Genomic DNA, 22427 nt, shown 5'->3' with positions numbered 1-22427 from the left:
TATGTAGAAATCCGACTTGAAATTACCCAAATGACTGAGCATGCACAGTCCTCTGGGAGACAGAATTCCAGATGTTCACCACCCTCCATGAGGAAATTCCTCCTGGTTTCTGTGCTGAATGGCCCACCCATTACGTAGAAAGTTTGCCCCCTAGTTCAGCCATCCCAACCAGGAGAATTATTCTTACTGTATCTAGAACGGAGAGAGTGAATTTTGTAAGCTTCAATAACAGCCTTCAAAAGGGGAACCGGACATATAATTGAAGAGTTTAAAAAAAGAGAAAACAGATCTACAAATCCATTTGGCTGGAACACTGCTTTCAAATGCAGAGTAAAGCCAGTTGTGTGGGTTTAATTCCTGCAACAGCTAAAATTACCATAAAGGTCCCACCTTCTCAATCTCCCCCTCACCTGGGGTATGATGACCTTCAGGTTAAACCACCACCAGTCATCTCTCCCTCTGTCTAATGAGAAAGTCCCAGAGGACCATAGGGTTGCTATGGCAACTTTATTTTACTAACCAGTGAGAAAGTTTGTCCAACACTTTAAAAACATATGAAGATAGTGTTCCTTTAGGGTTCAGAAGGAATCTAGTGTCTAGCCTGTTGGGAGTTTCCCCCTCAACCTCACAAGCCATACCGTGTTGATTTCAGATTCCTTACGTTGTTGACATGACAAACCAGAAGCAGTAACTAGACAGGGTGGGATTCATAACCACGAATAAGCTAATTAACCACAGTTTCACTCCTCCCGAAAACCTCGGTTTTAAAACTAGCTTCGAACTGCCGAGTGTGTAAACCATTGAGTAACTTGCCTTCCCTCACAAGTCTGGATTAGTGGTGCTGGAAGAGCACAGCAGTTCAGGCAGCATCCAAGGAGCAGCGAAATCGACGTTTCGGGCAAAAGCCCTTCATCAAGGCAGGAATATAATATCCCAGATCAGGGGCATTTTCCAATGAGATACACATCCCATCCTTTTGACAGTCTAAACAAAAATTATACTCCCCTCCCCCAATCTGCCCAAAATTATCTCACTCTAGTAAGAAAGAGAGAGACAGCTTAGATATTTTTTTAAAAAAAGAGTCAGGACAGATCAGTGAATCGAGTCCGGAAAGACGTTAAAAAAAAGTGTTCGGAAAGACGCAATAAAAGTTCGAGCAAAGAGGCGAGAGATAGATCGAAACTCCACATAGGCACCGGGTCCACCAGGAAATGCAGAAACAGCAGAAGCAGAGCAGGCAGATTAACTTTCACAGGAGCGGTGGCTGGTGTACCCGGTCGGCGATGTGGCTTCGGGAATTGTAGAAGGAATTCCCGGGAAGAGTTGAGCCCCTTACCTGGCTGTGCAGCGCCGGAGGACGTTCCCCATTGCAGCCGCCGCGCTGCGCCATGAACTCACCCCCCTCTGCGATTGCAGTTTCGCGTCAGTTGCACAGACTAAAGTTTGCGACTTCCCGCATTTCCTTGTTTACTCTCGGTCAGGTTCTGGCACCAGGACAGGTGAAAGGAAGACAGATGATGAACTCAGCAGCTACAAAAGGGGTAGAGCAAGCCACAGAGTTCAGGAAAGATAGCACCTTATATTTATAACACACTTTACGTTTTCAGGTGTGTGATATTTCCACTCTGAATTTTCATGATTGTTATTTAGTTCTTCTAGCTGGCCAACAGCGTGAGACTAGTTTCTGTTTTACCTACACCCTTTCGGTCTCTCAGTTTAATGTGAATTAGTGGACAGCAGAATGAACCTATAGAAGCGAAGTATTTGGTTGTGAACTTTATCTAACCTTCTTTCAGATTTGTGAATCGCTTCTTTTCAGCAGAGGGCGACGTCTCCTCTTCCAGTTGATCGGGGGAAACCAAAGAGTAAAATTCCTCTCCGGCGTTAAGCCAAGTGGTATCTATATTCGCCCCCCCAGCTGAGGTCAGCGCCTGGCTCCTTAACGACAGTGTTACTACACCAAATAATCTGATGCAGTGGTTCAAAAAGGAGCCTCCTCAGCGCCACCATCTCAAGGGCAATTAGGGATGGACAAAAAATGCTGGCCCAGCCATTAACACTGACCCAAATTAGCTCCTGATCCCAATTCTCTTTGTTACATGTAATTATTCCAATCATGGCCAAGTCTTTTCTATTATCGTTCCTCAGAACGCTGTGCTCACCTAACTGGAACCTGATTGCAGTTGTACTAGCTCTCTCTCTCTGCCTCATCTTTATCCTGTTCCTCCTAACTCTGTGGAATTCCTTCTACAAACATTTCCTCTCCTTTAATATCCTCCTCCAAACTCAGGCTCCGGGAACCAATTTCTTCAGCTTGTCAGTTAAGTGTTTCTGAATGCTTGTCTATATTGGAGGTGCTACACAAATGCAAACATGACTCAGCTGGTTCCATTCAAGTCCCACTTCAGAGACCCGAGCTCAACAATGCACAATAGTACTATGCTAAGGGAGTGCTGCACTGTCTGAAGTGTTGTCTTTCAAGTGATGTTAAGCCAAGACCCAGTATACTTTCTCAAATACTTGCTGAGGGCAGCACGGTGGGTCAGTGGTTAGCACTGCTGCCTCACAATGCCAGGGACCTGCATTTGATACCAGCCTCGGTGACTGTGTGGAGTTTGCACATTCCCGCTGTGTCTGCGTGGGTTTCCTTTGGGTGCTCTGGTTTCCTCCCACAATCCAAAGATTGCAGGTTAAGTGAATGCTAAATTGCCCATAGTGTTCAGGGATGTGTAGGTTAGGTGCGTTGGTCAGGGGTAAATGTAGAGTAATCGAGAATGAGTTTGAGTGGGATACTCTTTGGAGGGTCAGAGTGGACTTGTTGGGTCAAAGGGCCTGTTTCCACAATGTAGGGATCATATTATTCTAAAATGAACATAAAAGATCCCATGACACAATTTGTAGAAGAGTGAGGGAGTGTTTTTTTCAGTGTCCTGGCAAATATTCCATACCTTAGTCAACGTGACTAAAACAGATTATTTTGTCATTCATCACATTGCTGTTAACGAGAGCTTGCTTTGCATAAATTGATTTCCACACTTCCTCTCTTCAAACAAACACTTTTATTGGTTGTAAAATGCTCTGGCACATGCTGAGGTTGTGAAAGTGAGTTGGGTTTCAGCAATTCCTATAATAGTAATAATGACTGAAATGTTTCTGATATTGTTGCACACTTGACCACAAGGAATTCCAGCAATGCAATTATAACCTCATTTTAAAGTTACATCTAAACGTTTCCCTTAGAAACTTTGAAGTCATTACATCTTATCCTTACCTTAAGAACATATTAAGCTGGTTGTATCAAACATCTGCATACAGTTTTGGACCCCTTGCTTAAGGAGAGATGTCACTGCATTGAGCGCAGTTCAGAGAATATTAACTCGATTGATTACGAAGATGAGGGTTTTTTCTTATGAAGCGAGATAGAGCACTTAAGCCTACTTTCTCTGGAGTTGAGAAGAATGAGAGATCTAACTGAGGTATATAAATGCTAAAGAAGACTGTCAAAGTAGACATAGAGAGGATGTTTTCTCTTGTCAGCAATCTAGAATGAGAGGTCATAGTTTTGGGATGAGGGGTGGCAGATTTAAAACCGAGATGAGGAGAAATTACTTTCCTCAAAGGATCATGAAATTAATACCCCCAGAGTGCGGTGGATGCTAGGATATTGAGTAAATTTAAGGAGGAGACAGACAGATTTTTAATTAGTTACAGGGTTGAAGGGTTATGGAGATCGGGCAGGAAAATGAAGTTGTGGCCAAGGTGAGATCAGCCTTGACTATCAGATGGTGGAGCAGACTGGAGGGGCTGAATTGTCTTCTCTTTCACCTGGTTATGCTCTTATAAACATCTATTTATCAAACTTGTTAACTGTTTTGTGTTTTTTTCTCATACCTAGGTAACAGCTTGAAGAAATGCTTTTGAAGCTGAGTGCAAGCGTGCCAACAGAGACTGTTAAATGGAGAGCATCATGTGTTGCAGGACCCCAACACGCTGAGAAGCTGTTTCCTTTTCAACACGCCGGGACCATTTGAAGCCAGTTCCAAGGCATTACTGAAAATAAAATCTAAAACACAATGACTTATGCTACCTTTTGCTATCGAGAATTGCCTCCACCAAATTATTGGGCATGCATTCAGATCCTAACTACTCAAAAGAAGTTTCTCCCCATGTTAGCTTTGATTTTTAGCAACCATAATAGATCTGTGCCCTTGGGTTAATTCTTCAATATGAAAAACACTTTCACATTCTTTACTTCAAAACCCAAATTGTGTACGCTTCTATTAAATCTTCAACCAATTGAAACATGCAGTCTTCCAGGGCTGTACAGTTTAGATGCAGGGAGGATACTTTCCTTGGCTAAAAGAACCTAGAACTAAGGGACACTGTCTCAGAGTAAGAGGCAAACTATTTAGGACTGAGATAAGGAAGAATTTCTACATTCAGAAGGTACTGAAGCTCTGGAATTATCTGCCCAAAAGGGGTCTGGAGGCTCGGTCATTGGGTATGTTCAAGACAGATACATTTCAAATATTACAGCAATTGAGGGATGTGTGGATGATATCCGTAAATTGTTCTGAGGTAGATCAACCATGATCTAGGTGAATGGTGTAGCAGGCTGAAAGGCCTGCTCCTGCTCTCGTTTCCTATGTTTTATTTACCTCCCTGTGCTAAAGAGACTAACATCAGCATCTCCAATATATCCATGTATCCATTATCTCTGTTTCAAGTACTATCAGGTTCTTTGAACGGGCTATTCAAAACTAGGTGAGCTGAATGGTTTTCTTCTGTGTCATTCAATTCTGTGGTTTAAATAAAATACTAAAATTGAGATATTTTTTCAAGATTTCAGGCATTTATCAACAGCAATTTCTTAAGATGTTTTTAGATGAAATAGTTAAATTGTTTCTTTTCTGCAAACACAAAACATAATCTCTTGAGTATTTACACTTATGGCCCCCAAGGTATCCATAGGGATTGGCATGTTCTCAGGGATTCAAAAAAGTGGAGGTCTTGTAATGCAACCCCGACTCTGAGCCAGAAGCTCTGGGTTTGATTCCTTTTCAAGTGCTTGATGTCAAGTAACAAAGGCAAACAGATTGAGCATTAACCTGCAAATCCATTCATTACAGAGCAATGGCAGTTGGTAAGAGGAGGAGTGATTCCTGGTTTGCTATGTGTTGGAAAGAATGGTTCAAGCCTCAACAATCATTATCTACAGCTGCAATATAGGCTGCAATGTGCATGTAAGATAAAAGCATGTGATACCATGGCAACTTGGGTTCCTGAGTGAACTATAATATACAAGTTGGTGTTCACAAATAAAATGTGAAAATCAAAGGCTAGCAAACAGAACTGGAGTATTTAAACCATGGAATTTGTTTTATACACCAGTTCTTTTGAAGCAGTCTGCAGAAAGCTATCATAATTCATAGCTTGATAGATAGTGGAATAACAGGTGGACATCAGACCTGCTTTCTGACATTATTTACCGTGGTTCTGCTGCAAAGCCTACACCTGGAAATTACACAGTCATTTTAGCCTGAGTCACCTGAAACTGAGAAACCTGAAGTCTAAATTCTTTGTTATAGTTTAATAGCGAATAATGTTTAAATTTAGCAGTAATGTTCAAAAACGTTCTGAAATTTGCTCATTTTTATGTCAGATATCCAAAGGACTTGACTTGTTGATTGTTGTAAGTAATATGCTAGTGTAGCCATAAATACATATGGATATCAAAAATATGGACAGAAAATAAAATGAACTAAGCTATACCATGACAAGGAGAGGATTAAATCACAGAAACTACACTAGGTGAGGCACTGCTCTGGAATAATTTACCTGTTTGTCCTGTTGATTGTGAAATAGTTTGTTTGGCAGGGTGTGACATCAAAAACAATTGTGATCGAAAGTGATCAAATGAAAGAGTAGTTAGACAGTAGTAATAAGAACAATGCCTCTTTCTTTTTTAAGCTAGGAGTAACTTAAAGAGAGAATGGTGAATTCCTTTGCACTTCATCATCCAAATGATATTCTGTGGCTTTCCTGCATCATTTTGCAACAATATGGAAACCCTTCAAAGTGGAAGCAGGCCATTTCACCTATCAAGTCCACACTGACCTTCTGAAGACCATCCCTCCCAGAACCCTACCTTATAAACCTGCATTTCCCATGGCTAATCAACCTAGCCTGCACATTCCTGGATACTGTGGGCAATTTCCTATGGCCAATCCACTTAAACTGCACATCTTTGGACTGTGTGAGGAAACCAGTCTCCCGGATGAAACCCACACAGACACAGGGAGAATGTGCAAATTCAGCACAGATATTCACCCTAGGCTGGGATCAAACCTGGGTTCCTGGTGCTGTGAGGCAGCAGTGCTCACCACTGAGCCACCATGCCACTCTGTTAAAACAAGTTAAAACATTCTTTTAATTTAAAATGAATAGTGGAAAGAGAACTGAATGGCTTAATAAATCACTAAATATGCTATCCACTAAAATGAAACTAGATGACGTTTCTGCAGTGGTAACATTGTATTAACTTTGCTTGGACCAACCGACTAATCTAGAGGCCCAATTTAATGCTCCAGTGACATATGTTGGATCCCATTATGGTATCTGAGCCAATTTAAATTCAATGAATTAATAAATCTGGAATTAAATGCTCATCTCATTAGGAATGATTGTGAAACTGCTGAATTGTTGTAAAAATTGCCAGCTGGCACACTCATACTCTTCAGAGAAGAAAATCTGTCATCTTTGACCTTATTTGACCTACATATGACTCCAGATTCATAATAATCTGAAATGACCTAGCAGGCACCCGATTATATCAAACCACCGCAGAGGAGTTGAATGGAGCCAACCAACCTACAAGGGGCACCAGGCGTAGCTGCAAAATGAGATGCCAACCTGGTGAATCTACAAAAAAAGGATTTATCTGTGTGCTAAACAGCAGAAGCAGCATATTATTGACGTGGTGATCTTATAACCGGTGATCAAAGTAAAGATCTTGCAAACCAGTCTCATTCAGTAATGAATTTCCCTGAATAATTAAAACAGCTGGAAGAACATATATGCAAATATATGAAATAGGAACAAAAGTAGAGCATTCACCCTTGACCTTGCTGTACCATTCAAGAAGATCATGGCTGATCAGTTTGTATTTCAAATTCCACATTGCCATCTACCCCCCGATAACCATTGGTTCTTTTACTGAGCAAGAATTTATCCACCATTGCCCTGAAAGTAGCTACCATTTCTTTCTGAGGGAGTTACAAAGTCACATAATCCTCTGAGAGAGAAAAAAATCTCCTTATCTGTGGTCTTAAAAGGGTGAACCCTAATTTTAAAACAGTGACCCCCCCCAGCTCTAGACTCATCCACAAAAAGAAACATTCTTTCCTTGGCTATCTTGTCAAGATCTGTCAATCAAGTCACCCCTCACCCTTCTAAAGTCCAGTGGAAACAAATCCACTTTGTCCAACTGATCCTCATAAGACAACCCACTCGTTCCAAGGATCAACCTGGTAAGGCTCCTCTACACTGTCTCCAAAATATTTACATTCTTCCTTAAATAAAGAAACCAAAACTGCACATGATATTGAGATATGGTGTCACCAAAGCCTCATAACTGAAGCATAATATCCTTCCTCATTATGCTCAGTTCCTCCCATTATAAAAGCTGCCAATCCATTAACATTCTTGATCACTTGTTGTACCTATATAGTAATGTTTTGTGACTCAAGTAATGGAACACCTAGATCCCTCTGCACCTCAGAATTCCAAAGTTGTTCTCCATTCAAATAGCGCTTTGAATTTTTATTCTTCATGCCAAAATGAACAACTTTGTGTTTACTTGCATTATATTTGATCTGCCAGATTTTCACCACTTAATTTATCCATATCCATCTGAAAACTTTTCATGTCTTCTTCCCACCATGCTTTCTTCTTTAATTTGTGTCATCTTCAAATTTAACTTGCATGCCTTTGCTCTCCTCATCAAAGTCATTCATGTAAATTATAAAAAATTTAGGTCCCAATACAGAATCCTGAGGGACTCCACATAACACATCCTGCCAATCTGAGAAAGACACATTTATGCATTTTGTTTGTTTTCTGCTGGCCAGGCAAACTTTTATTCATTCTGATACGTCCTCCCTACATCATGAACATATATTTTCTGCAATAAACTTTGATGTTGCACCTTTTCAAATAAATTCTAGAATTCCAAGTACAGGACATCTACCGACTGCCCTTTATCCACAGCACATATTACTCATAGACCAGAAAATGTGGGACCAGAAGTAGATCATTGGGCTGAGTCTGCTCCTCCATTCAATGAGATTAAGGATAATCTGATAATTCTCAACTCCACTTTCCTGACTTTTCCCAACAACCTTTGCATCCTTAATGATTAGAAATCTGTCTATCTCAGCCTTGAATACACTTAATGACCCAGAGTTCATAGCTTTTCGCAGTATAGAATTCCACACATTCAGTACCATAAGAGAGAAAAAAAACTTTCTCATCTCAATCTTAAATTGGTGAACCCTTACTCTGAGGTTATGCCTCTGGTCTTTCCCACAAGAGGAAACAACCTTTCCACATCTACCCTGTCAGCCCCAATGAAGTCTCCTTGTTAGAGGCTCAGAATTCTGCAATGATTATCTTACCTCAAAAGATCAAACGCTGTCCATTATCTTCAAAGGAGCTAGCCAGGAGTTGAATGGAATGTGTTTCACTTGCTTGGGTAAATGTAGCTCCAACACCCAGGACAGAACCTCAGCATCATCCAAAACAAAGCAGTCCATATGATCACCAATGGCGGCACGGTGGCACAGTGGTTAGCACTGCTGCCTCACAGTGCCAGAGACCCGGGTTCAATTCCCGCCTCAGGCGACTGACTGTCTGGAGTTTGCACATGCTCCCCGTGTCTGCGTGGGTTTCCTCCGGGTGCTCCGGTTTCCTCCCACAGTCCAAAAATGTGCAGGTCAGGTGAATTGGCCATGCTAAATTGCCCGTAGTGTTAGGTGCAGGGGTAAATGTAGGGGAGTGGGTCTGGGTGGGTTGCACTTCGGCGGGTCAGTGTGGACTTGTTGGGCCGAAGGGCCTGTTTCCACCCTGTAAAGTAATCTAATCTAATCTAATCAGTGGTGTTTAAAGTAATGGTTCTGAAAGAGTGAATGTTCAGCTCCCCATCTCATGATATCTTACTGCCTTTGGAGACAGTCAAGTTCTGCAAGAATGGCTGAAGGGTGTAAATGTATTCTTTACAGTCCCCAATAATTATGCCTGACTGGTAAGGTAACCCGGACTATATGCTATTATGCAATAGACTGTCAGACAAATGCCTCTTCTGTTTAGACTCACCAGTACCAATCTATCCTGTGCACCTGATAATTATGCCCTGGACTCATCAGAGAGAAAAGATCATTAGCAAATACTAAACTAGAATAGCACATGCCAGCAGCAGTGATATCTGAAAATATGACAATCAGCATCTCATTCATTGACAAAAGCATTGGTTCCCTCTGCTACCAGTTCACAGTGACATTGCTAAGTGGCCTTTGACAGCACCTTCCAAACCTGTGACCTCCACCATTTTGAAGAACAAAAGCAGTAGCTGCATGGGCACACCACGGCAAGCCTGATTTCAAATCACACACTATCCTGATTTGGAAATATATCACTGTTCTTTCACTATCGCTGAGTCAAACTCCTGGATCTCCCTCACTAACTGCACTCTGGGTATACTTACACCACATGGACTGCACCAGACCAATAGAGCAGCTTATCACCCCTGTCTTTAGGCAATTAGTGGTGGGAAACAAATGCTGGCCTAGCCAATGGTGCTCACCCACTTGCCCAAGAAGGAATAAAGAAGAGTGTTAGCGTTGATATTAGTGGGGCAAGCTTGTAAAAATGTCCCATAATATGAGCTCCCAATAAAATCCAGAGTTAGACTGCAAAGGAGCTAATGTCCCAAAGTTACAGTTTCTTTTTTCACTGAATCTGAGTTTAACTTGACCATACCATTCTCACAAAAATCGAAGATTCTACCAGGATTGAACTATTGATCAACTTTCTCTAAAAATGAGAGTTTGGAGCTGCAGTCCTTTGGGAAAGGTATCTTTTCTCATAACTCATTTCGTCTAGTGAAATCTTCAAGGGCGTATATAATTTTTCTTAAGGTTATTCTAAGTTAAATTCACTTTGGATAAAAATAAAATGTCCAGTTGCTTTACCTGCTCTCTCAAGTACAGCCCCTGTATCTCTTTCACAAAAGCAGAAATTGCTGGAGAAGCTCAGTACGTCTGGCATCAATTGTGAGAAGAAAGCAGAGTTAATGTTTTGAGTCATAGAGCCAGAGAGATATACAGCGTGGAAACAGACCCTTCAGTCCAACTCATGCACGCCAACCAGATAACGTAGATAAATTTTGTTCCATTTGGAAGCATTTGGCTCATATCCCTCTAAGCTCTTCCTATTCAAAAACCCATCCAGATGACTTTTAAATGCTGTAATTGTACCAGCCTCCACCACTTCCTCTGTCAGTTCATTCCATACACGCACCACCCTCTGCATGAAAAAGTTGCCCCTTAGGTCCATTTCTAATCTTCTCCCCTCACCTTAAAACTATGCCCTCTAGTTTTGACTCCCCCACCCCAGGGAAAGGACCTTGTCTATTTATCCTAACCATGCCTCTCATGATTTTATAAACCTCTATAAGGTCACCACTCAGCCTCCGACACTCCAGGGAAAACAGCCCCAGCCTATTCAGCCTCTCCAAATATTTCAAATGCTTCAATCCTGGCAAATTTCTTGTAAATCTTTTCTAAACCCTTTCAAGTTTCACAACATCCTTCCTATAGTAGGAAGACTAAAATTGCATGCAGTATTCCAAAAGTGGCCTAACCAATGTCCTGCAACATGACCTTCCAACTTCTGTACTCAATGCACTGACCAATAAAGGCAAGCATACAAATAGGCATTCTTCACAATCCTATCTCCCTGCGACTCCACTTTCAAAGCACTATGAGTCTGCATTTCAAGGTCTCTTTATTCCATAACACTCCCCAGGACCTTACCATTAAGTGTATAAGTCCTGCTCTGATTTGCCTTTCCAAAATGCGGCACCTTACATTTATCTAAATTAAAATCCTACAGGATCCTGATGAGGAATCAATGGACTCAAAGTATTAACTCTGCTTTCTTCACACTGATGCTGCCAGACCTGCTGAGTTTCTCCAGCAATTTCTGTTTTTGTTCCGGATCGCTAGCATCTGCAGTTCTTTGTTTTATCCCTGTATCTCTTTCTTCACTGAAAAGTCACATACCTGTTCTCTTTCAAACTGTGCTCATTCCCCCAGTGAAAGGAACAAACCAATGACATACACTCCTTGTGTAATGTGAATGGGCGATCATGAATAAATAGCCCAATGAATGCACAGAATTATAGGCATTCTCTATAATCCCATCACTTCATTCAATGCTTACTGAGTAAAAGTATCAAACATCTAACCCCAGCGTATTATTGCATTAAAAAGCCTGAGTTCAGGAATGGCACGATATGTGAGAATGATCTCATACTCGTAGCACCATTGATTTGGAGTTTTACTTCTGCTCTTTTTAAAAAATAATTAATCCAGTTTGCATTCCTTAGCAGCCATTTCCATGATTTCAAAGGACAATTTGCCCGATAGCATTCAGTGAAATAACAGAGCTGGCAGTGGTATTCATTACTTATATAAAAATAATTTTAAAACATAAAATACAAAATGAAAAGCTTATTTAATGTTATAAATGTAGATATTCAAAAAGTATTCCAAACATTTTAACTTTTATCATTTATCTTCTCTAAGCACCGCAATATTGCTAACAAAAGCCATCAGGGTAGCTGGTGGATTATCAATTCAGTTGATTAAATCCGAAGGTGGAAGTTAGTCCTGGTAATGGTGCAGTAAAACTATCATCAACTGTTGTGCAAACCAACTGGAATTTCCTCTCCTTCCCTTGTCCAGTCTCCATGTATTCCAGATGCACAACATTGACTCTTATCTTCCCTCTTAAAAAGCAAACGTGATGACTGCAGATGCTGGAGATTAGAGTCAAGAACTAGTGCTGGAAAAGCACAGCAGGCCAGGCAGCATCCGAGGAGCACAGGAATTGAGGGGGAGTCATTTTGGGCAAAAACCCTTTATCAGGAATGAGGCTGGGAATCTCAAGGGTGGAGAGATACATGGGAGAGGGGTGGGGCTGGGGAAAGGTGGCTGAGAGTGCAATTGGTGGATGGAGTTGGGGGTAAAGGTGATAGGTCAGAGGGGAAGGTGGAGCGGATAGGTGGGAAGGAAGATGGACAGGTAGGACAGGTCATGAGGGCAGTGCTGAGCTGGAAGTTTGGAACTGCGATAAGGTGTTTGGAGGGGATTTGAGGAACCTGATGAAATCCACATTGATGCCATGGGGTTGGAGGGTCCTGAGGCAAAAGATGAGGCATTCTTCCTCCAGGCATCGGGTGGTAAGGGTGTGGCGATGGAGGAGGCCCAGGACCTGCATGTCCTTGGCAGAGTGGGAGGTGGAGTTGAAGTGTTCGGCCATGGGCCGATGGGATTGGTTACTGCGGATGTCCCGGAGGTGTTCTTTGAAGCACTCTGCAAATAGGTGTCCAGCTTCCCCAATGTAGGAGAGACCGCACCACGAGCATCGGATACAGTAAGTGACATGTGTGGAAGTGTGAAAGTTTGATGGATGTGGAAGGCTCCTTTGGGGCCTTGGACGGAGGTGTAGGGAGAGGTTTTGCAATTCCTGCGGTGGCAGGGGAAGGTGGTGTGTATGAGTGGGGATGTATGGGGGAGGTGTTGTTAGGGGGTGTGGACATGACGAGGTACTCACGGAGGGAACGGCCTTTACGGAAAGTGGCTAGGGTTGGGGAGGGAAATATATCTCTGGTGGTGGGGTCCAGTTGGTAGGTAGCAGAAATGGTGGAGGATGATGCAATCTATACAGAGGTTGGTGGGGTGGAAGGTGAAGACCAAGGTGGGTTCTGTCCTTGTTGCAGTTGGAAGGGTGGGGCGGGATCCAAAAACAGCCCTGTCATGGCAGGGCCTCGGGTGTGCGGGTGGGTAAAGGACTTAGGGGAAGGTGTTCAGGCCCTAAAATTAGTGAACTCGATATTGAGTCAAGGGAAAATAGTCTGGGCCAAAAACGTTGCCATTGCCAGCATATCCAAGCCAAATAGCTTAAAACAACTCAGAGTAATCTTATGTATCTCCTAAAGAAAAACAATCTGGGTGTTCAAAAAGGATATAATTTAGGGTTGAAATGTGTAACATTCATCTCTGACAGTCCAACTGAGTATTTTGTAACTGCACAGTATATAGCTCTTCTATAATAAAAATAATCTTATAAAGATCTTGTGTATACGTTCTCTTATATATAAACCAAGTATTGCCTTTTATTTTGTAAAAGCCACTTACAAACTTAATTTTTAGGTTAAAAATGTTGAAGCATTTGGCATAATATATTGGCCAACACAGACCTGTTCTTGAATTACCACTTTAATTCCTCACCAGACCATCAGCTGTTGGAGAAAATATTCAGTCAAGTGTTTATGCAGAGAGAGGAAGGTGAAGCAGAGTTCCAGTCAATTCCTTAATAGCTGTTGAGAAAGCAGAATTGGTGGAGATGTGAGAGTGGGTTGCTTGACCTTTGGCTGGGCAGTGAGATGTAGAATACATGGATCTTTTAGAAGACAAGAAAAACTGTTTGGAAGGATTTGGTTGCCTTTGGAAGTGGAATGCAATGCACTGTTCAGTGCAGACATGTTCCACACTTGTGATTCGCATAGCATGAACTCGATGATTTCATGAGTGTAGTAGTTATTGTACTTAAGAAAACATTTCAGGACTTTTTTCTTGTATCTATTCATTTTAAAGCTGTTACTCCAAACAGAAAAACTCCCATTGAAACCACAGCCAAATATGTAATGAACACTATTTCTTCATAAACTTCAAAGAATTGGGCGGCACGGTGGCACAGTGGTTAGCACTGCTGCCTCACAGTGCCAGGGACCTGGGTTCAATTCCTGCCTCAAGTGACTGACTGTGTGGAGTCTGCACATTCTCCCCGTGTCTGCGTGGGTTTCCTCCGGGTGCTCTGGTTTCCTCCCACAGTCCAAAGATGTGCAAGTCAGGTGAATTGGCCATGCTAAATTGCCTGTAGTGTTAGGTGAAGGGGTAAATGTATGGGTGGGTTGCGCTTTGGCGGGTCGGTGTGGACTTGTTGGGCTGAAGGGCCTGTTTCCACACTGTAAGTAATAAAAAAAAAAGTTGTGGCACTTTGTAAAAAGATAACAATGCAATATTTTCAGCAGGATTCACACATCAACGACAACCTGCCATTGATTTCTACCAGTGCCATTTGATTCCACATGTGGAAGACAGATAACAGAAGCCCAGTGTTTGTCACCCTCCAGTTTTTACCTTTCCTGTGGGAGAAGCTCAGCATCTAACATCCCAATTCACTCTCAGGATGAATAGTGGTTATCAATCCATTTCTCACCATTCTGTGGTACCATCTATTCTGCTCTCCATAAGTATTTTATAACTTTAATAGAAAGCAAATATTCTACTTTTAATAAGGAGAAGAGTGGTCATCTCCCATCAGATTTTAGGCATGTCAAGCAGTACAAAATATGAATTATCTTCAATAACGACATCCTGTCCTGCTGATCTCCATGTTATATTTTCTACACCTGCCCTGTTAGTTACCACAGTTGCCTTCTTTGTAACTTGCCTGTAGGAATGTAACTTAATTTTTTTGGGAGATTATATAGAGCATGTGAAGCTCTTGTGGCACAGTGAGTCTAGATGTTGTTTCTGAGCCAGGATTTAATAGCCTAGGATTTAAGGAACCCAAATAGGTTGAATATCAACCTATATCCTTCCGACATCAATGGCAGGTTGTAAGAAGTGGGAGAGATGCTGGTGAGATGTTGGGGTTTGATGGTGGAAAGAAAAATTGAAGCCTCTACAAACACAATGCATAGCTTCAGGCTACAATGTACGTGTAAAAGTACATGTTGCCACAGCAATAAAGACTCCATGAAGCTGGAAAGGTGTGCCAACCAAACGGGTGACAACAGCATAGGATTCAATCCCCCTTCCAGCTGAGATGGTTTTGGTAGCCACATCCTTGCCATAACCATGGAGGGAGTTGGAATGTGGTGTTGGTTTGATGTTGTGGCAGGAGAAAGTGAGGTCTGCAGATGCTGGAGATCAGAGCTGAAAATGTGTTGCTGGAAAAGCGCAGCAGGTCAGGCAGCATCCAAGGAACAGGAGAATCGACGTTTCGGGCATAAGCCCTTCTTCAGGGCTCCTGAAGAAGGGCTTATGCCCGAAACGTCGATTCTCCTGTTTCCTGGATGCTGCCTGACCTGCTGCGCTTTTCCAGCAACACATTTTCAGCTTTGATGTTGTGGCACACTGGGTCGGACCAGCTTTTGGTAGAGAACTGGAAAGCATAAGGCCTATATGTTGTCAAGAACAACAAAGAATGATACAGCACAGAAACCGGCCCTTCAGCCCTCCAAGCCCATGCCAACACATTTTGTCCTTCCACGCTAAAACTGTCTTCACTTACAGGATCTGTGTCCCTCTATTCCCTTCCTATTCGTGTAATTGTCCAGGTGCTTCTTGAATACTGCTATTGCGTCTGCTTCCACCATCTCCTCTGGCAACAAATTCCAGACACTCACCACTCTTTGTGTGAAAAGCTTGCCTCACGCATCTCTTTTAGACTCCCCCCAACTCCCTGCACCTTGAATATGTGTCCCCCCTGGGAAAAATCCTCATACTTTCCACTCTTTCCATGCCATTCACAATCTTATAAACTTCTATCAGGTCGCCCCTCAAGCTCCTGTGCTCCAGTGAAAACAAGACCAGTGTATCCAGCCTTTCTCCATAGCTAAAATCCCCCATACCAGGCAACATCCTGGTAAACCATATTTTTGTACTGCTTGATGTGCCTCAAATATGAGTGCTGATGATCACTCTTTGCCTTATTAGAAGTAAAATGCTCACTTTCTGTTAACGTTACAGAGTAATTAAAGGTGTTTGCTTCTGAAACTTGATAAAGTAGGTAGAGAAATGATGTTGGGTGAAAATGTGTTTCTGGAAAAGCGCAGCAGGTCAGGCAGCATCCAGGGAACAGGAGAATCGACGTTTCGGGCATAAGCCCTTCTTCCTGAAGAAGGGCTTATGCCCGAAACGTCGATTCTCCTGTTCCCTGGATGCTGCCTGACCTGCTGCGCTTTTCCAGCAACACATTTTCAGCTCTGATCTCCAGCATCTGCAGACCTCACTTTCTCCTCATAGAAATGATGTTTCCTCACATAGGGTAATGGAGAGTAAGAAGTCATAGTTTTAGGAGAAGGCAATAGCAGATTTAGAACAGAGATGAGGAGAAGGGTTGCAAATCAGTGGAATTCACTTCCCCAGAGGGTGGTGGATGCTGGGACTTTGTGTATATTTAAAGAGGAAGTAGAGAGATTTTTAATTAGTAATGGGTTGATGGGTGTGGGATAAGAAAGTGGAGTTGAGGCCAAGATGAGATCTGCTAGGCTCGAGGGGCTGAATTGCCTACTCCTTATCCTAGCTCTTATGTTTTTATCTTTCAGAGATTTATCCATCCTGTTTGGAACCAGTCCAGGGAAGTCACCTCCAGTTCAGACTTTTTGTGTTTCTCAAATATTGACAGGTTACAAGAAAAGCGCAAAGCTAAAAAGACTTACAGTTCACGTGTTAGTCATTTTGGGAATAGCTGACAAATAGCTGGCGTTGGAATGCTGACATTCAGCACTTATGCCAGAGAAGGATTAAATGAAGAAGCCAATGTCAGTTAATAACATCATCAGCAGATTCAGATAAATCTGTTCTCTGTGAGAACTGAGTCTATAAACAACGGACTGACATTGTGCATTAATATCAAATCACTATTCATCACAACAGCATAGTTTTTTCAGGGCAAATGGTGAGGTTTAAATATACTACCCAGGTCAGGAAACCGTCAAACACGCCAATAGAACATGTTGTTATTTCCGCCTTTCTCTTGTTTTCATCCCATTCCATTCCATCCCTGCCAAAATAAGTAGTTATGGCAATGAATTTATATTAGAGGTCTTTTTTCCGAAATGCAGATTACAATACATATCTAACAGAGTGTGAAATTTGTTAAAATATTGTATACAATGGAAAATTTCTTGAGGTGAACCGAATAATTCTTAAACATATTTTGAAGGAAAGAAAAGTGGCCATCATTACATTTATAAAATCATGTTAATGTGTCTGCGTTGATTTGAAGAAAATTATATTTAGAACAAAGTCTCTTTCATTACTATGTTCACTTGGTTGTATCCCAAATATTTGCTGACATTGACTTGTTAAAATATTTTGCCATTTCCAATTGGGTTTCTGGGAGCAGGTGAGAACCACTGGCAGCACTGGCAATTGGAATTAGAGCAAGCCGTTCATGGTTCAATTGTCCATTGTTCATTCACTTGCTGTTCCAGCAGAAGAATGCTTACACGGCATGAGGCAAGTCGTATGAAATTATCATAGAAATATGCAAAAAGGAAATCAGCAAATTGCAATGGTGTATCCATAAGTGTTCCTGCCTTGAAATCACCCTTACTGTAGTGTCTGTGTCAATCTGTTTAAATGCCTCTGATCCACATTCTATCTGCAATAATTTTCCTTTTTGTTACTCTTTATAGTTGTCCAATTTTTTTAATGCATCGGCTAGTACAGAGTGTTCCATTGCTGTCATCATGTCTCCCTTACTGTGTTGTTAGGCAACCAGCCATTAGTTTTCCCACACACATATTTGTATTTCCACTGGTTGCTGTCAGTCCCTTATTTTACCTCAGTAAAAAATTCTAAATATTTCAACGTGTTCAGTACAGATTGCAACTGTTGACAATCACAGAAAAACAGCTGAACCGCCAACTTGAAGACATTTGCGTGCATGACAGCGGATCTTAGTAAAACTCTCCTAGGATCAAAACAGGTGACAGGGATGGAAAGTATATGATGTACATCAGACCTGTTAGAGCTGGACGCTCTGCAGACCTGCCACTAGCAGACAAACAGCAGTCTAGTCACAACTCCTTCATTTAGCACAGGGCTGCCCTCTTGCTCTGTAGGGATGTAATGAAACCTGCTTCTTATAATAGATGTGGAACAAGTTTAAGTAGTCTCTATTGGAAAAGAGCATCATATTCATAACAGCTTAATTTATATACTAACAGACATACTCCCCACTTGCCTGAATCAGTGCAGCCCCAACAACTCTCGAGAAGCTTGACATCATCCAGGACAAAGCAGATTGGCACTGCATCCACAAGTATCCACTCCCTCCACCGCTGACGATCAGTAGCAGCAGTGTGTACTATCTACAAGATGCACTGTAGAAATTTACCAAAGATCCTCAGACAGCACCTTCTAAACCCACAACCACTTCCATCTAGAAGCACAAGGGCAGCACATATATGGGAACACCACCATCTTCAAATTCCCCTCCAAGCTACTCACCATCCTGACTTGGGAATATATTGCTGTTCTTTCACTGTTGCTGGGTCAAAATCCTGGAATTCCCTCCTTAAGGGCATTGTGGGTCAACCCACAGCAGGTGGACTTGAGCAATTAAAGAAGGCAGCTCATCACCATCTTCTCAAGGGCAACTAGGGATGGGCAATACATGTTGGCAATACAATGATACCCACATCCCACAAAATTAACTTTAAAAAGGCAAGAGATGCAATAAAATACTAGCACTTGTCCCATCTTAGATTAAAAAGTAAGGAAACAAAAATAAAAATTACTTCAAGAAAGTGAGCAGGTCTGGCAGTATCTTTGCAGAGAAAGCAGAGTTAATGTTTCAATTTCAGTTCTGAAGAAGGGTAACTGGATGCAAAACATTAATTCTGCTTTCTCTCCAGAGATGTTGCAAGACCTGCTGAGTTTCTCCAGCAATTTCTATTTCTATTTCTGATCTACAGCATCCACAGTTCTTTGGTTTATTAGAAATAAATGAGTTGCACATTTTTAACAGGGGTCATGAATAGGGAATGCAGTTGAGGAGCCTTTAGTTTGAACTCATTCTCTGATAGCGCTCTGATGAATTTGTTTTCTGTGAAATTCCAAGATTTCTCAAGTTCAATGCTTCCTTTTTATGTTGCCTATCCTTGTTTGCTTACTTAATCTCCTTTTCATTTACAAACTTATTTTTCAATTTAAGTCCTTGATATCTTTTTCAATTGATAAGTACCCTGTAAAGAAAAAGGAGTGTTTTGCTATTTGAATAGCAATCAACACAATTATACAGTGAGCCTGGCAGTGACACCTTCCAGAAGACTGTTGCAGTCTCCACACCCCATGTTTTAAATACATGAAGGATTCCATGTAGCTCTGGCAATAACTATCCATCTGACTATTATTTTATGTGGCCAAACTGTAGTATAAGCTTGTAACTTGACTCCATCAGTATATGCATCCCAGCAGTGTTAAAACAGCAAAATTGGTCATTCATATACAATGCAAGTAAATCAATTTGAGTCAATGAAGAAAAGATAAAATTGATTCAAATTCCTCATTTAATGATAGTGTGATCTCTTGAATTTTCCATGCTGACGGCATATCCCTGTCTAAATGGGTGTTTCATTCTAAACCATTAAGTTGCATTTCACCAGAGCAGGTAAAGTTGAAGACAAAAATAAGAAAGTGTAGCTTTTATATCTACTCCATTGTTAATGCTAAATACAGGAGGATTGTTTTCTTCTTTTCCACTTAAACAATGCTTTACTGTTTATAAAAAAATCAGTCATCTAAGAAACATCTCCTCTTCTACCTTCAGGTTTCCATCCACAATCTACAATCACAAATTTTTAAATCCAGGTTTGTTGTTAGTTAATTGTTGCTTTAATTATTTTATCCTCTCATTTATTGTCTCATTCTGGTGGTGTTCTGCAAGTAAAGGTGTTGGCCCTTTATCTTGATTTATCACTAGGTTTGCTATAGAAACAATACTTTTAACTCTCAGCATTCCAAATTCCAAAGGCTCTGCATTTTGGAAGTCAGCATTCATGGATCTGGACTGTTGCTGCACTCCAGGTATTATACCTTACACAGATACATGGAGTCTACTTGGAGGTTATGAAGTATAAGAGCGTGAGGAGTCTAAACAATCAATGGAAAGATCCGTGCTTCCATCATCCATGTCTGATGAATTTGTATGTCTTAACTGAGCTGACACTTGTCCATTGCAATCAGCCCCATCGGCAAAACAGTCAACATCTTCAGGAGGAAAAAAGAAAACACAGGGCTATTTCTCTTTTGGGATGGGATTAATATCTATTCAACAGTAAGAAAACTGGTTTAATTTAGTATTAAGTAGCACTAAATTGAAAATCTGCTCACATCGACGGTATTGTGGCTGGTGTAGCAAATGGATAGTGTGTAATGCAGGGTACTTTCAACTTGCATTGAGATGTTTTGTTAGAAAAGAAAGCTTTTGTTCTGCATCTACTTAGATTAAACTTAACATGAATGTACTGGATGCTGATTTTTAGTCCTCATAATAGGGAAGTGTTCCATTAACACTTCTCAACAAAATCTGATTAGTACTTTGCCAATGAGCAATAGTCCTTAACCAGCCTTCGGAAGCCACCTTATACCATTCAAAAACAAAGTGAGGTTTGAGTGCCTGTTAAACCACTGATGTGGTAATGTTATTTAATGTTGCTATTTGATAATGTCATCTGGGATATGTCTGCATTGTGAAGGAAATAACTTCCACAGTTAGTCACTCCATCAAGTTTAGATGTTTGTGACTTAATAGTCGCATCTTTAAATGTTTTGATTATACAAGAGCTTCTGAAGTTCAAATTTGGCTTCTGTACAGTTTAAAGATCTAAAAACAAAGTCTCGTTTGAACTTTAAATTTTATGAATTGATTCATGGGGCCAAAGATAAACTTGGAACATGATGCTATAGTTAAAATATTGTACCAATAATATCAGCTGTAACATGGAGTATAAAGCAGCTGAGTGTAAAGAATGCTGAAGTTTAATTTCACTGTTTCTGATTTCAAAATGATCAGAAAAGCAACCCCACATGTGGGTAACTTGTGTTGATTGTCAGCAGTGTTGTAAGCAATCTTTTTGGGACAGTCTAAGCATGACAACTAGTTTTAACCAAATCACCTGATGGAGGTCTTGAGTAAATGCTATTATTGGAGAAGTTGTAATGGGGCAGAATTCACCAGGGTGTGTAAGGGCGTCTGCCATTAGTCAGACTCACCCTTCCATGTTTAGACGAATAAAATAGTTTGCTTGGCAACTGAAGGTGTGAGCTAATAACCTGGCAGTAAATGACACCAGTCATCTGGGTCCTGAGTGAACAGAGTAACCAAATATCTGTCTCCTTAACCAATGAATTTGAAGGATTCTGAACTTGATAACGCTCGAATTGACATGGAAATGTAAGTTAAAGTTTGTGAATTCAATGTGAAATCAGGGTCAGAGAAAGCAATAAATAGAGGAAAACATTTTTTAGCTTAAGAGGCAAAGAAACAAAAGGGAAGACAAATAGATTAAACATTTTTAAAATCTACAACAAAATTAAAACAAATGTTTGATAGCACAGAACTTCAAAGGAGACTAGCAGTTGAAGTTTACGCTCATCAAGAAGCATCAGAAAGTAACACCACTCGATGCAGAATGAGTACAGGGTGCTGATTGCTTGCCCCACAATTGTCATGGAGGTACAGCAGGAAACATTACCTGTCAATCTTAATTAGGGGCAAGTGAGGACGGCAGATGCTGGAGATCAGGATCGGAAAGTGTGGCGCTTGGAAAGCACAGCAGGTCAGGCAGCATCAGAGAAGCAGGAGAGTCCACAAATGGATGCACATTCCTGATGAATGGCTTATGTCCAAAATGTTGACTCTCCTGCTCCTCGGAGGCTCTCTGACCTGCTGTGCTTTTCTAGCACCACACTTTTTGACTGTCAATCTTAATTCTCAGGCCAGGCAGGTAATTGCTGCTTGGTTAGGGGATGCAGCAGCATTCAGCCGTCTGCATTCATTTCTTTTTCATAAAGACTGTAACATATGTACAAACTCTTCTTGACTACATGAAACAGGGTCCTGAGCATTTATATAGCCAGCTTCGAGCATCATAAATATATCAAAATGGCTGATAATCTTAAACTGGTTTCCATTATAACTCTTAGGACAATCTGAGTTATTGAATAAATGATTTCCAATTGCAAATCACATCCAATGATGGATATACTTTTCTGAGACTTGCCAGCACTGGCTGGTTGAACACAAGCAACACGGTGCCCACTACGAATGGTTAAGGGAGCAAG

General features: G+C 41.2%; 1 protein-coding gene and 1 long non-coding RNA gene across 3 annotated transcripts in view; one reads left to right on the top strand and one right to left on the bottom strand.

Annotated features, from left to right (window-relative positions):
- LOC122540653 (uncharacterized protein C11orf52 homolog) overlaps positions 1-1727 on the bottom strand; it is a 30190-nt gene extending 28463 nt beyond the window's left edge. The window contains exon 1 of one of the 2 annotated variants that reach the window (XM_043676665.1): positions 1337-1727. In XM_043676665.1, the coding sequence (XP_043532600.1) occupies positions 1337-1368 (32 nt within the window). In that variant the 5' untranslated portion in view covers positions 1369-1727. The remainder of the gene's footprint in view (positions 1-1336) is intronic. The other variant, XM_043676664.1, reaches the window with a different exon arrangement.
- Positions 1521-4074, top strand: LOC122540655. The gene is made up of 2 exons (XR_006309368.1): positions 1521-1607; positions 3896-4074. It is a non-coding gene; the product is annotated as an uncharacterized LOC122540655 (long non-coding RNA).
- Positions 4075-22427: the final 18353 nt, after the last annotated feature.

Source organism: Chiloscyllium plagiosum, chromosome 35 (assembly GCF_004010195.1).
Source record: "Chiloscyllium plagiosum isolate BGI_BamShark_2017 chromosome 35, ASM401019v2, whole genome shotgun sequence".
Taxonomy (NCBI): Eukaryota; Metazoa; Chordata; class Chondrichthyes; order Orectolobiformes; family Hemiscylliidae; genus Chiloscyllium; species Chiloscyllium plagiosum.
This window is presented reverse-complemented; position numbering and strand designations above follow the sequence as displayed.